Genomic DNA, 12,475 nt, shown 5'->3' with positions numbered 1-12,475 from the left:
TGAATGGGAATAGTGCTGAATTCATTTTTTTCCTCCCAGGAGTGCTTTCTATTTATATGGTCTCTGTAAGAATACGTGACCCTGCTTTGTTGAAACAGTTTTTTAAAGCGGTAAGGAAATGTTGAAATCAAACGCTACTTCGGACTTTTATAAGGCGCAGAGCGGGGCCCGGTTTTTGTGGCTGCGAGGAGGGTCCCGGCTGTCTCAGGGCGCGGGCCGAGGTGCGAGGGCGAGGTCGCTGCTCCCCGGCCCCGCGGCCGCTTTGTTGGCCCGGGAGCCTTTGTTCGCAGGAGGAGCCCGGAGCCGGGCACGGTGCAGAGGCGGTTCTGGCCTCGTTCTGCCGCCGGCTCCCGCTCCGCGGCCGGACGTTCCTGCAGCGCCCGCGGCGCCGGGCCCACGGCGGGGCTGAACTTTGCATCCCCACCAGCGCCTGCCAGATAAGCGGCATGGCCGGCGGCCGCAGCCAGCGCGGCGCCGCGCGCTGTGCGTAAATACAGGCCTATAAATATTTATATATTTGTGTATTTATACACTTCGTACCGCCCGCAGCACCTGGGCGCCGCTGGGACAGGTGCGGCCGCCCGGAGCCGTCGCGGGGATCGAACCTCGGCCCTGAGCCTTGACAGCGGCCGGCGCGTGCCGCGAGGGAAAGGCGGCGGCCGCCGGTCCCTGCCGGCCACGCCCTTCCGCCCCGCCCTCTCGGCCCCGGCCCCGCGGATTGGAGGGCGGTGTGTGTACACACACGGGCTCGGGCCAATGGCGCGGGGCGGGCGCCTGACGTCACGCGACGCGGCGGCCAATGGGCGCTCTCGGCCGGCAGACGCCGCCAAGCTTGTGCGGGGGAGCAGGACCGGGCAGCGCTCGGCGCGGGGCGGGCGCGGGGGGGCGGCGGGGCCGGGCCGGGGGCGCTGCGGGTGCTGCTGCCGCCACGCACCGGGGGCCGCCGGGGGGTCCCGGCTCCGGGGGCTCCTCGCCAGCGGCGAGCGCGCGGCACCGGCCCGGCCGAGAGGCGTCGTCGGCGCGGCGCGGCTGGATCGCTCCTTGCCGCGGCGGCTGCCAAGGGACCGTCGCCGTCTCGTCGCCTCAGCGCCGCTGTCTGGGCCCGGCCCGCGCCGCCGCCCGCCGTACCTTTCGTCCCTGGCCAGGCCTGCGGGTGAGCGGGGAGCGGGGTGCGGGTGTGGGGGGGAAGGGCAGCGCCTTTCTTCAGCGATCAGCGGCCGCCGTCCCCCCTTTGCCCCGAGCAGCGCGGTCCCGCCGGCCCTGCCGCCCCCTCCCCGGTGCCGCCGGACAGCGCGGTCACGTTCCCCTCCCGGTGCCTCACGCCGGGCGGGCGCCCTGGGAAGGCGGGAGCCGGTGCCCGACACCTGCGGGCGGGCCCGGGCGGCGGTGACAGCCGGGGCGCCTCCTCCATTGTGGGGAGCGCTGGCGCGGCGGGGCTGGGCCGCGGCGGGGCTGTGCGGGCTGCGGAGCGAGCGGTGGCCCGGCCCCGGAGCGGGAAGGCACCGGCCGAACTCCCGGCCCTGCTCAGTGGCGCTTGAACTTCGTGTCGGGGCGGTTCTCACCCGCGGGTCTTATCGGGAGAGGGTCAGTCCGGCACAACAACAACAACAAAACTTCCCTGCCTGCCTCTTCCTGGGAGTTACAGGCCTGGCCGGGCTTCCAGCTGTAAAGGGTTCAGCGGCAGAGGTGAACCCAGTGTAAACAGCGTCTGTTGAAGCTGAGAATATAAACAATAGAAGGAAAATACGGAATAAGCAAACTTCCTTGAAATGTGGAAGAAAACCGCAAATGGGAGCGTGCTCCCTCATTGAGTAAAGGGGGGACGCCGAGCCGTGTATCACAGCTTATGCTGTTCTCCCCTGGAGAAAGGACTTCTGGTTTCATTTTCTCTATAAATTCTTGATTTGACAGAGAAAATTAATAGTTTTTATTGATATGATATAGTATGTTAGGTAAAAATTTTTTGCAAATTATTTCTTGGTCGGTTTTCATAATTCTGGAAGCGGTTCAATTTTTTTTTTTGACTCTTCATTAATATGGCTCACAGTGACTTTTTTTTCAGCTATTATCACTCCTGTGGCTTAATTATGTTGGCAGAAGATAGTAAAATGCTGGAGGTTGTGTGGTGCTGTAACAAATTGCAACTTGATACAATCTTTGATTCAAAAATAATGCTATGCTGTTGAAAATGGATGCTGTTAAAAACGAAATTAATAAATTTTCTCTATTCCTTTACCCTTCCCAAATTAACTTCAGTTCTTTTGATTATGTTATATCCTAGCATACACAAAAAAGGATCTGTATAATGGCAAAGACTGAGAGGACCAGTGTTACAGGGCAAATACAGAACTGTGTTTCACAGCCCATATTTATGCCAATTCTTATATACTTACTGGTGTTTTTTACGCAGTGAAGTACTGAATTTCAGGAACTTGTGTTCAAAGTAACATGTAGGATGTTAAATATAGCACTTTGAAAAAAACATGGAGGACTAAGGAGAAGTTTGCATTACAGAAAAGAAAAGATTTGGCAAGGGAAATGATCAAGAGAAAAAAAAGTCAAGTTTTTTTCCTTTGCAGTTTCTTATTGTGAAGCGAGTCTAATGCCTCTAGAAGAGGACAGAATAATAGGTCAAATGATTTAGTTCTATACTAGGGGAAAAAATGAAAATTATTAAATATTAAGAAGATTGTCTCATGGTTGAATTTAAGAGTGATCTTATATTACTGTTAAATTATTTTAACCACTTCGTCTTTGAACAAAAATCACTACTGCAGCATGGCAAAAAGAAACCATTTGACTTGTACTATTTTAATAAAATTAATTTTACAGAAGACATACCAGTGAGAGGAATACTCTCAATTGCTGCAGAGGATTCTGACTGGCAGCCTCACTTAACAAAGTGGGAAGGTACAGTTTTCAGATCGGCATCTCTCCATCTCTCTCGGCAGCAGCTCTCCAGTGTAAAAGGCACAGGGCAAGCAATCCAGCTGGGCAAGAGCAGTGCTGTTTTGCAAGGAATGTCAGTAGTACAAGAGAATTCCTTATCTTTGTCTGTTCTTGTCTATGATGGACAGCACTGTAAAGACCTCTGGTGCATCTGGACACACTTCCTGAACAGTTGTGAGCACCTTCCCAGTGAAGATCTTTCAGTAGCTTTGGCTAAAATTGTTATAGGTTTAGTGACGAAACAGGGACCAAAATTCCAGCATTACATCCTCTTCAAGGGTATATGATGTTACTTGGTTTAGATGTGCATACCTTGTCACTGTGCCTTTGAAAGCTGAATGTGAATCTCTAAATGCAGTGTAAGAGTAGTGACTTGCATAGTATGGGGGAAGCTGCTGCAGCCCATCTTATGTAGACAGAAATATTTAAATTTTGTCATTCTAATGTGGAGCAGAATGAGTTCTAGTTATAGCCAGTCTAATTCAGTTCTTGAAATTGCATTTCTTCTAGTGTGCTACCTTAAAATAATGTTCTTAGGGCTGTCTCTAATAAGTGATAATTCTTAAATTGTGTACTTTTTCATTTTTTGAGTGTAATGGTACAAGACTTTCTCCACTACTTTTCCAGTTACATTCACTGCATGTGACTCTTAATGAACCAACAGTGAATCTTAAAATCAGGAAAATCAACTGTCTGATCTGATGCAAGGAAATACACTTGTGGATTTTTTTGTGCATAAAGCAAAGAAACCACTGGAATCAGATGGGTTTATCACGAAACTTGAGGTATTAGGTGAAAAACAATTCCAATGTCTTGGTGTAGTAATAGCGCACATATTGTGGTGGAGCTCAGAGTGCAAATGCCTGTGGCAGGATCTGAGAATCCAGGGATATGCAAGGAAATATTGTAAAAGGTGCAGGTGTGGTAGGGAGTGACAGTTTTGTAACAACTTCCTGGATTGATTCTTTGTGCATTTTGTAACATCCAGTGTTAGAATAAAATTAATTCTTTTTTCCCCCATTATTTGATTTGTAAACTATGACTCTTCTGCAAGAATGTGAGGGAGTAGTAAATGATCTTACTTTCATAGTTTCCTTAAAGGAACTCCTTTGCTCGTTGGTCTGATTTCCTGTGTGTAGTGATAGTTTCCAATAAAGGGCTCTACAGAATGTTCAACCTTACTTTTATTCTTCAATATTCTTCCTACTTTTATTTTTCAATATTTATAGTATAAAAATCAATCTAAGCAAGTCAAACTGCAGGCCTACAATAGTTCAGTTTGCAAGACTATTATATATGTTAATATATTGTCATATACATTAGTCGAACTGTAACAAAAGCACAGCTTATTGGAATATCATACTTCTAGTGAAATACAGAACAGTAATTAAATGAAAAGGGATGATGTTTGAAAATAATTTGAGGTCGTTTATTCACTTAGTACTGTTGAAGAAACTCTTTGCCTTTCAGAACATGGTTTGCAAAATCCACAGCCTACTGTGAAGCCATTTTTGAGGGTATTTGTATTTACTCAACTCTGACGTAACTTCTAGATTTTTGTAGCACTGACTTGGTGAAAAATAATGCTGTAGCCAGCTCACATCCAGTATTGTCTGTCACTATGGAGCCTGGAACCAAACTGGGAAAAGATGAGTGCTTGGTTTTGTTAGTGTGCTTGGTTGTGAACTGCAGCAATTCAGGTGTTGGCACAATTTCATTCCTTCTGACTTGATAATGTTTAAAAAAGAAATTTTTAAGATTTCTTGATTTTTGGTAACTTCCCAAATCATTTAAGCATGATAAAAAGGGATTTCTTTACAGGTATCTTTGAAGGCATTATCCAGAATTGTCACAGTACTGGGATCTTCCTGCGTTACAGTCTATAGGACATTTGACTGACATGAACAGCCAGGTTTTTTACAAGAGTTCTAAACTTGCTATTAGTTAACAAGACCTGTAGACATAATCCACTTTATAAAGGTGATGTTGTTTTGACTGGTTTTGTGTTATTTCAGTCAGTAGGATGTGCCCTGACCACCAGGTTTTACACAGGCAGTGCTCAGAGAAACCACTGATGGTAGCTGAGACTGTACTGTTCCTTGATTCTTTGCTAACGGCCAGTGGAGTGCCTGTGTCCAAAACATGGAATTTCTGTTAGTGTCTATAGACCAAAATCCATTTGTGAATGGAATTCTGGTCTTGCAGCTTAATTAATTTTTTCCTGTGAGCTTTGAGTATGCTCCTCTGTTTGGCAAGGCAGGTTTCTCCTGTTCCTTCAGGTTCCTGTTGCAGCCAGATTTGTGTTGGTTTGGGTGGTAATAGCAAATGAATCAGTTGTGGCTTACAACCTCTTTAGTACTTTTGTTCAGCAGAGTCCCTCACTGACCTCTGTTGGGTGACTATAACATCTGGCTGGGTGTATGGGAAGGTTAATTTTGTAGGAATTCATAATCTATTTAGCCATGGGTGGTGTGAGCAAACGTGTTCTGTGTAAGGGCCCATTTTAATTTACTGTTATCTTATTACAAATTTCAGGGAGGAAAAAAAAAAGAAAAATAAGGTCAGAAAGAAATTAGCTGGTTGCAACAGGTACCCACTGTCTTTAAGGCTGTGAACTTTTAGTTGTATAGAGGAATTCTTCAGCGTGGTAGTAGCTATTATGATGCTATTTGTGGGAATTAAAGCCAATATATCAGTAGTTGCTTATTAAAGCTTGTGAATGTCAATGCATTGACATACTAAAAGTCACTTTTGCACTGTAATGGTCATCCAAGAATGTATGATGGTAACATGACCAGCAATTATGGATGAGATTAGAAACTGCAAGTGAAAGTGAGCTTATGTCCTCAGAGTGAAATAAGAAACCTGTGTGTGCATGGGCTCTCGATTTCTTGGAAGGAAGTTAGGTAATTTGCTTTTGTTATAAACTTGACCTTGAGATTTGAGAAATGTGAGAAATATATTTCTGTTCTCTTAAAGGTGCAATCAAGTTATTGTAAACTTCATTTTATTTAAAATTCAACTTAAAATTGCTAGTACATTCAAACATTTTTTTTAGATCAATAACTTCATATGTACAACTGATACAATTTCAAGCTGTGTATTGACTTGGTAAAACAGCAGACTTCTGCTCTCTGTCAAAAGCAAATTATTCATCCTACTTCTTTCTGTATAAGAAATTGAGGAAGCTGTCATCTGGAGACAAAAATATTCCCCTTCCTAGTGGATTTTTGAAGCATGCACACACCCTAGTGAATTCTTCAAAATCGTGTAGTAGTCTTTCTATGAACAAACCATATCCAACCTTTTGTCACATTTCAATCCATAAGTAAATTTTAGGGATCATGGTGGGGTTCTGAAAACCAGACTTAACTGGTCAATCAGTGGTCAAATCTTGAGGGTTAGTCCTGTCCTGTGCACACACCTCGGTGGCCCTTGGAGCTGTCAGGGGTGGCAGCTTATGGAAAACTTCCTTCTACCCCCTTTCAGCCCCACTGCTGGAATTCTGACAGTATTAGAACTGGACTGGCTCACGAGGGGATCAGGTAGGAATTTGGGCTGTTGAGAGTGTGCAGCACTGGGAAGGAGTGTAAAGTGGAGGAAGTGGGTAAAAGTGGTAGATCCCATTTAGCAATCCAGGAGTGGGATCTCAGAGCAGTGCAATGTATTTCATGGAATTGTGTCCTTTAGGTAATTCTGTGTACTGTAATCAGTATTTGTGAGCTTGTGCATCACCAGAAAAATACCTTTTTGCCTTTGTACCAAATTATAATTAGAAAAGTATATAATTTTTTTTGTAACCTTTACCCTTCGGTGAACACTGTCATAATCTTCAACCCATGCAAGAGTAAATACTCGCTTTAAACTAGAGCAAAGCTTCCAGCAAACTATAAGGAAAATAGAAGAAATAGCTACCAGGTCTTCATCATCAAGTTTTTTGTTGCAATATAACTTGTTGATCTTTAGTTACATGCAAGCGTAAAATTATCTTCAGTTCATTGGATGTTAAGATCCTTCCAGCTGCGAGGTGTAGCAAGAAGTAAATCTCAACAGTGTGATTAATTTTTCCATATAATAGTTAATGCACCAATAATTCTGGAAATTTTAAATTATTAAAACTAAAACTTGTAAGACCAGATTAATATCTAGAGCATTCTGTGATGTATCATACAGTGTATGAGCTGGTGGTAGCAAGAAGCTGGTGTGAAGTCTCAGTCAAAAAGATGCTGTTTTCAGCTGAGCTTGATTGAAAGAGGAGCCGGTGTATTCTAGGCAATGCAAAAAGACCATCTTACCAAGGTATTTACAGTCATCACGTAGATCACTAAATATTTTTCAAATGTCAATCCATTGTGAAAATGAAATTTCTTAAAGCAGAAATGTATTTGTGAAAAAGTGTGCTGTTTATTCTGAAAAGAAGTTGTACCTGCCTCTTAGCTCTGAAGCAGCAGACTCCCAAATGTTGTGCTCTGCGTAGGAGTCAGCTATGGGCTAGAACCCCAGAGAAAGAAGAAAAAATGAGCTTACAGAATAGATTGTCAGCTTAAAAAAACCTGCAGCTAAATTTCTGTTAATTCCAGATTTATCTTTGTGGTGATAAAAGTTGTCTATAAAAGTCAAAGACATTTTAGATCATGCTTTAAGTGGTGCATGAATGTTACCCACTGTTCTGATGTCAGATGAATGACAGTAAGCTGGTTTGGGGAATTAAAAGAGCCTGCAAATGTTCAAGTACTTGGGAATTATTCCACATGTTTAATATAAAATTCTCCTTATTTGGACAATAAGAGACATGCTTCACCTTGTTGATTTTGAAAAAAGCCATGGGTGCTGCCCATTTTCTTAGACATGTAGTTTAGTGCTGGTACTGGCATTGAGTGTGTCTGAGAACATGCCTAAGAAACCAATTCCCTTGAGGGAAATAGCATCCAGTTCCAGGCTCTTGGAACTGGGGACCCAGCACTGTTGGGACTGGAGAAGCAGCAGGATGTGAGGGTCAGCAGTGCAGTTAAATGAATGGAGACTTTGAATGCTTTCACCTACAAGAGACTTTGAATCCAGCTTTGGCTTTTCTTCTCATATCATGTGTTGTTCTCATTCAGACCTGTCTTCATCCCTGGGATTCAGGATATTCAGTAGCCTCTGTCAGCAGTGCTTTGCTAATCATGTATAGATGTTATATAATACATGTCATATAATATGTACATTGGTAGTAATATTATAGGTACAGCAGTGAGCAAATACAGCAAAGAGTGGGAGTAATGGGGATGTAGCATTTGGGAGTCCGAGAGTACTGAATGGGATCCATTTGTTGCCTCAGTATTTGCAACATGAAGTCCTTGAGGGGACTTCTGCTTTCAGCAAACCACACAGGTTGGTGATTCTCCCTCGTGGAGCTGAAGTGCTGCAGTTTATACTCATTGAACATGCACGAATTTCTCCTCTGTTTTTCCAGGTTCTTGGTGCTGTGTAAACTTGAGTCATAATTACTGCTGTTGCCAGGAGGTGTCAGTTGCTTTTTTCTGATGATACATTGGCATTTTGCTCTATCATAACTACATCACAAGATCTTCACTTTCAAATTAGGTTCAGGTAGTTTCATCTTTCATTTCCATCTTGGTTTAAAGCAATCATCTTCATTTGCTTTTTGTGTCATATAGTTGGGAGAACTTCTGTACTTTGGATTCGTAGTCTGCAGCCTTTTAAGACAAGTAAAGGTAATTAAACAGTGACACTTTTAAAATGAGTACTCTTCTCAAATTGTTTTATTTTATAAAAAGCTCATAATATCATTCAGTGGTCAAATTACTTAGATTTCCTTTTTTCAGTCTCTCTGATCACTTTGTGTATTATCTACTAGGACTTTTTTTAAGGAATACAGTTGCTCACAGTAAAAGCTGGGAAAATAAGTTCTTTTACCTGCCAGACCTTTGTCATACATATCATGGTGGGAGTTCCTTTCAAATGCTTCCTTAGACCTATTTTCTAATGTTATTTTCAAAATGAAAATTACTGTGTGACAGCTGAAGGTGGTGACTTATTTTCCATCCTGTGCCTGTGACTTGTTGAATAAATACCTTGGCTGGCTTTTTGGAAGAGCTTCATTGAATGACAAACTGGATTTTATATGACATTCCTGTCTCTTTTTTTTTAAAATCTCAATTTTTTTCAAAAAGGAGTTAGATATTGAAACATTTTTTAGGAATGATCTGGAGAAACACTTCCTGAGAGCAGGTGGATTTCTGATAAGTACTTAGTAATTTTGAAATTTTACTTATCTGAAAACTGAGATATGCTGAGGCAGCATATGTGTAACAGGTGGTCTAAGCCACGTAGATGCTGTGCATAAATTAGTGACTTAAAACTGAGCCTGTGCTGATTAATGAGGAGTTGTTTTGTTACTGCTGTCTTCTGAAATCAGTCTTGTAATAGTTGAAAGTAAGTACTATGGAGAGGGATATGAAGAGCATAAATTATTTTCTTGTGGAAAGGCTGCTGTTATACAGGTTTCTTTTTCTTGAAACTCATCACAGTTTGTTCTTACCTGACCCTGCTACTTGTAATAATTTTTACTTTGCAATACTGTTTATCAAGTAAATGAAAAGAAGTGCTCCTTAGTGATGATAAAAATCATTCCAGTATACTAAAATATCTTTTTTATTTTTCATGTGTTCCGTAAAGACTTTTCATCATAACAATGTAGGTGATTGTCCAATAGTAGTCTTCATTTGTAGATGTTTAGTACTGATGTAATATTACATAAATGACACTTTCTGTTGGGAACTGGCCTCTGGCACTGAGGAGGATCTTTGCATGGTGCTGGTCTGGGTGAAAGTGTGACTTGAAGTACTGATAAAATTTTAGAAGAGAAATTGGGGTAAGTTGGGTAAAGCAGAGAACAGACTTTTATATTGTCTTCTGGGGTAATTTAAAAATAAGGCTTTGGACATTAGAAAATAAACATAAGAAGGAATACAGTGTTATTCTGCAGATAACTGTTTTCTGTTTTGCACTGTTTGTTGCAGTGGGATTCAGATTCAGAACCACCAAAACTTCAGAATAGAACCTTTTTAGCTTTTAACATGTAGTGCGAATAGGTACAGATAAAACTCCTGTACTGTTTTGCTGTAACTAGAGCTTGATTACCTGGCCTTTTGTAATTTTAATGCTCAATCTGGCTGTTTAATGGCAGTGCCATAAGTGGTTAGGAAGTATGTTCTAGAAGAAGCTACAGCTCAGAGTTTCCAAAGTCACTTTGGTTGGCTCTTTATACTGTACTATATATGACCAAAAGGCAAATTTAGGGGAGTGGATTGTAAACCAAGGCTTAGCTTATGAAGGGACAAACAAAGTTCAAATAAAGCAATCTTTGTGTCTTGTGTACTCTGGGCTCTGAACCTGCCTTTATGCAGCTTCGCTTCACTAGAGACCAGCTAAAGAAGAAAAAATGTTGAGTTTTATGTTTTTCTGTCTGTGTGGTGTAAGCACGTACAGCAACTGGGGATGAAGAAAATCTCCATTTTGAGGCCATCTGTGTTGGTTCTTTTGTCTGAACCTGACAAGAGGTCATGGCAGATGGTGGGGTCACAAAGTCTGGCTTCTCGGGCTTGACAAAATGTGTTCATAAAGCTGGAAGAATACCAACTGTTCTTACTGGCTGAAGAGCATTGTGGAAAAGGACTGTAATAGTTTATGGACAATACCTTCTGGATCACTAAGCTTGACAACAAATAACTTGTCAAAAATGAACGTAGTTTGCTTATCTGTAAATGAGTTAAAACTGCTTAGCAATTATGTTCTTAACAACATTTTATTTGAATAAATAACTTGTAAAGCCTCTTAAAGGAAGAGAGGGAGGTCACACTGCAGCATGAATTTTGGCCAGAGCTACAGATGATGTATTTGGAGAGTTCATCTGCAAGGGTCAGAATGTCAAAAAAATCACAAAAACAGGCACAAAGATCATAATTTCCAGATGCATTGCAAGGATTCGGTATTTGCTCTTTGCCATGACCTCTCTAGCTTTATGGCTTCAGATATCAGGATTACTACCAGATCCAGTTGCCCCTTTCCCTAGGATGGCAATAGATACCTCTTCATAGTATCTTCTTTGAAGCCAGAGAGAAATTTGTATTATTTTCTTGGATGTCTTGTGGTGAAACTAAAATGTACAAGTTTTCACAGGAGTATGTCTTAGTAAAGTTATGTGGTGTTCACATGCTGGAGTAACTGCTTAGTTATATGTGCAATAAAGGGAGGCACTAAGGAAGATAAGTACAACTCAGTTAACAGGAAGTGGAGGACATCTCTACTTTGATTAAAATGGTTTTCCCCTAACAGTTTAATTGATGTGTGAATAAACCAAGAAATGTATAGAAACAGCCTAGAATTTAAAATTCTCCTGGGTTATCCAAATCTACTAAAGCAGTGATGGATTGTGATGGTAGAGTTCCTCATTACTTACACACACTACTGAAACCACCCCTGGCACTTTTCTGAAGGGAGGTGAAGACACTGGCCATTCTTCATTTGAACTTCACATAGGTTAAAATACAGAGGAAATGGCATGAATTGCACCCTACTCTAGTAGCTGGTGAGTTGTGTTGTAAATGGTCATGACTCTTCTTTGATAAGTAGTTTAGGTACCTTCCTAATTTTACTGAATTGATTCCACACTTCAAAGTGTGAACAGTTCTCCCTCTTTTATTCATCTTATTCATCTGTCTTTTGCAGTTCATTTTTTAACTACAAGTAGTACTTATAAAGTACTTTCAAGGTACCTAAACACTTTGTCAAGTTAATTCTATCTTTAAAATGGTTTATACTGACAGCATTGATTTGTAACTTTTTTTCTATTTTCTGTAAGACTTTCATTTAAAAAAGCTTTCTGGAAGCTTTCATTTAAAAAAAAAGTCACTTTATTTTTTGGTATACCAAAATTTTTTATCTTTTCCTGGAATTCTAATATTGTAATTCTAACTACACAGGTTTAATAAAAAAAATGAAAATATTTAGAAGATGAGTTAGAGCTTAATTGTTTTTTTCTTGCATGTTTCATAAAAATTTTGAGTGTTTTCTGTATATTTACATTTCATTAAAAGCCTTCTCTATTGTTGGTGGCATGAGACAATGGAGAAAAGTAATTCACTTCCATTTTTAAAGCCAATCTTCATAAAGTGCGGAAGATTGCACGGTTTTAATTACAAAACTTTAGTGTTGATATAAGATGGTTTGCTAGCACATTAATGTAGTCAGGCCTTTATGTAAGTTGGGCCTTTATATATAGGATTTCATCTCTGCCTGTTCCAAGCAATGAACATTTTTAGTATCACTGCAGAACCGGACTACTTTGGTGATTATTTTATTGGAGCTTGGGTTTCAACTAAGGTGTTTCATTAACTTTCTTACAGGATGTTCATCTTAAAGATTCTGTGAAGATGAAAAGTGGTATCTTATGGCTTTTTGAAATATAAAGCAATACTGTCTGACATGACGGCAAAAAATGTAAGTATAACTGTTCAACATG

General features: G+C 41.4%; 1 protein-coding gene across 3 annotated transcripts in view; it reads left to right on the top strand.

Moving 5' to 3' along the window:
• Positions 1-991: 991 nt before the first annotated feature.
• The window catches only part of TFDP2 (transcription factor Dp-2), a 52,580-nt gene continuing 41,096 nt past the window's right edge, over positions 992-12,475 (top strand). For 2 of the 3 annotated variants that reach the window (XM_015637392.3, XM_015637389.3), the window contains exons 1-2: positions 994-1,153; positions 12,360-12,453. In XM_015637392.3, the coding sequence (XP_015492878.1) occupies positions 12,439-12,453 (15 nt within the window). In that variant the 5' untranslated portion in view covers positions 994-1,153; positions 12,360-12,438. Of the gene's footprint in view, positions 1,154-12,359; positions 12,454-12,475 lie in introns of all 3 variants that reach the window. The other variant, XM_015637391.3, reaches the window with a different exon arrangement.

The sequence above is a fragment of the Parus major genome, chromosome 9 (genome assembly GCF_001522545.3).
Source record: "Parus major isolate Abel chromosome 9, Parus_major1.1, whole genome shotgun sequence".
Taxonomy (NCBI): domain Eukaryota; kingdom Metazoa; phylum Chordata; class Aves; order Passeriformes; family Paridae; genus Parus; species Parus major.
Note: the sequence above shows the minus strand (reverse complement) of the source record. Positions and strands in the feature narration are given on the sequence as shown.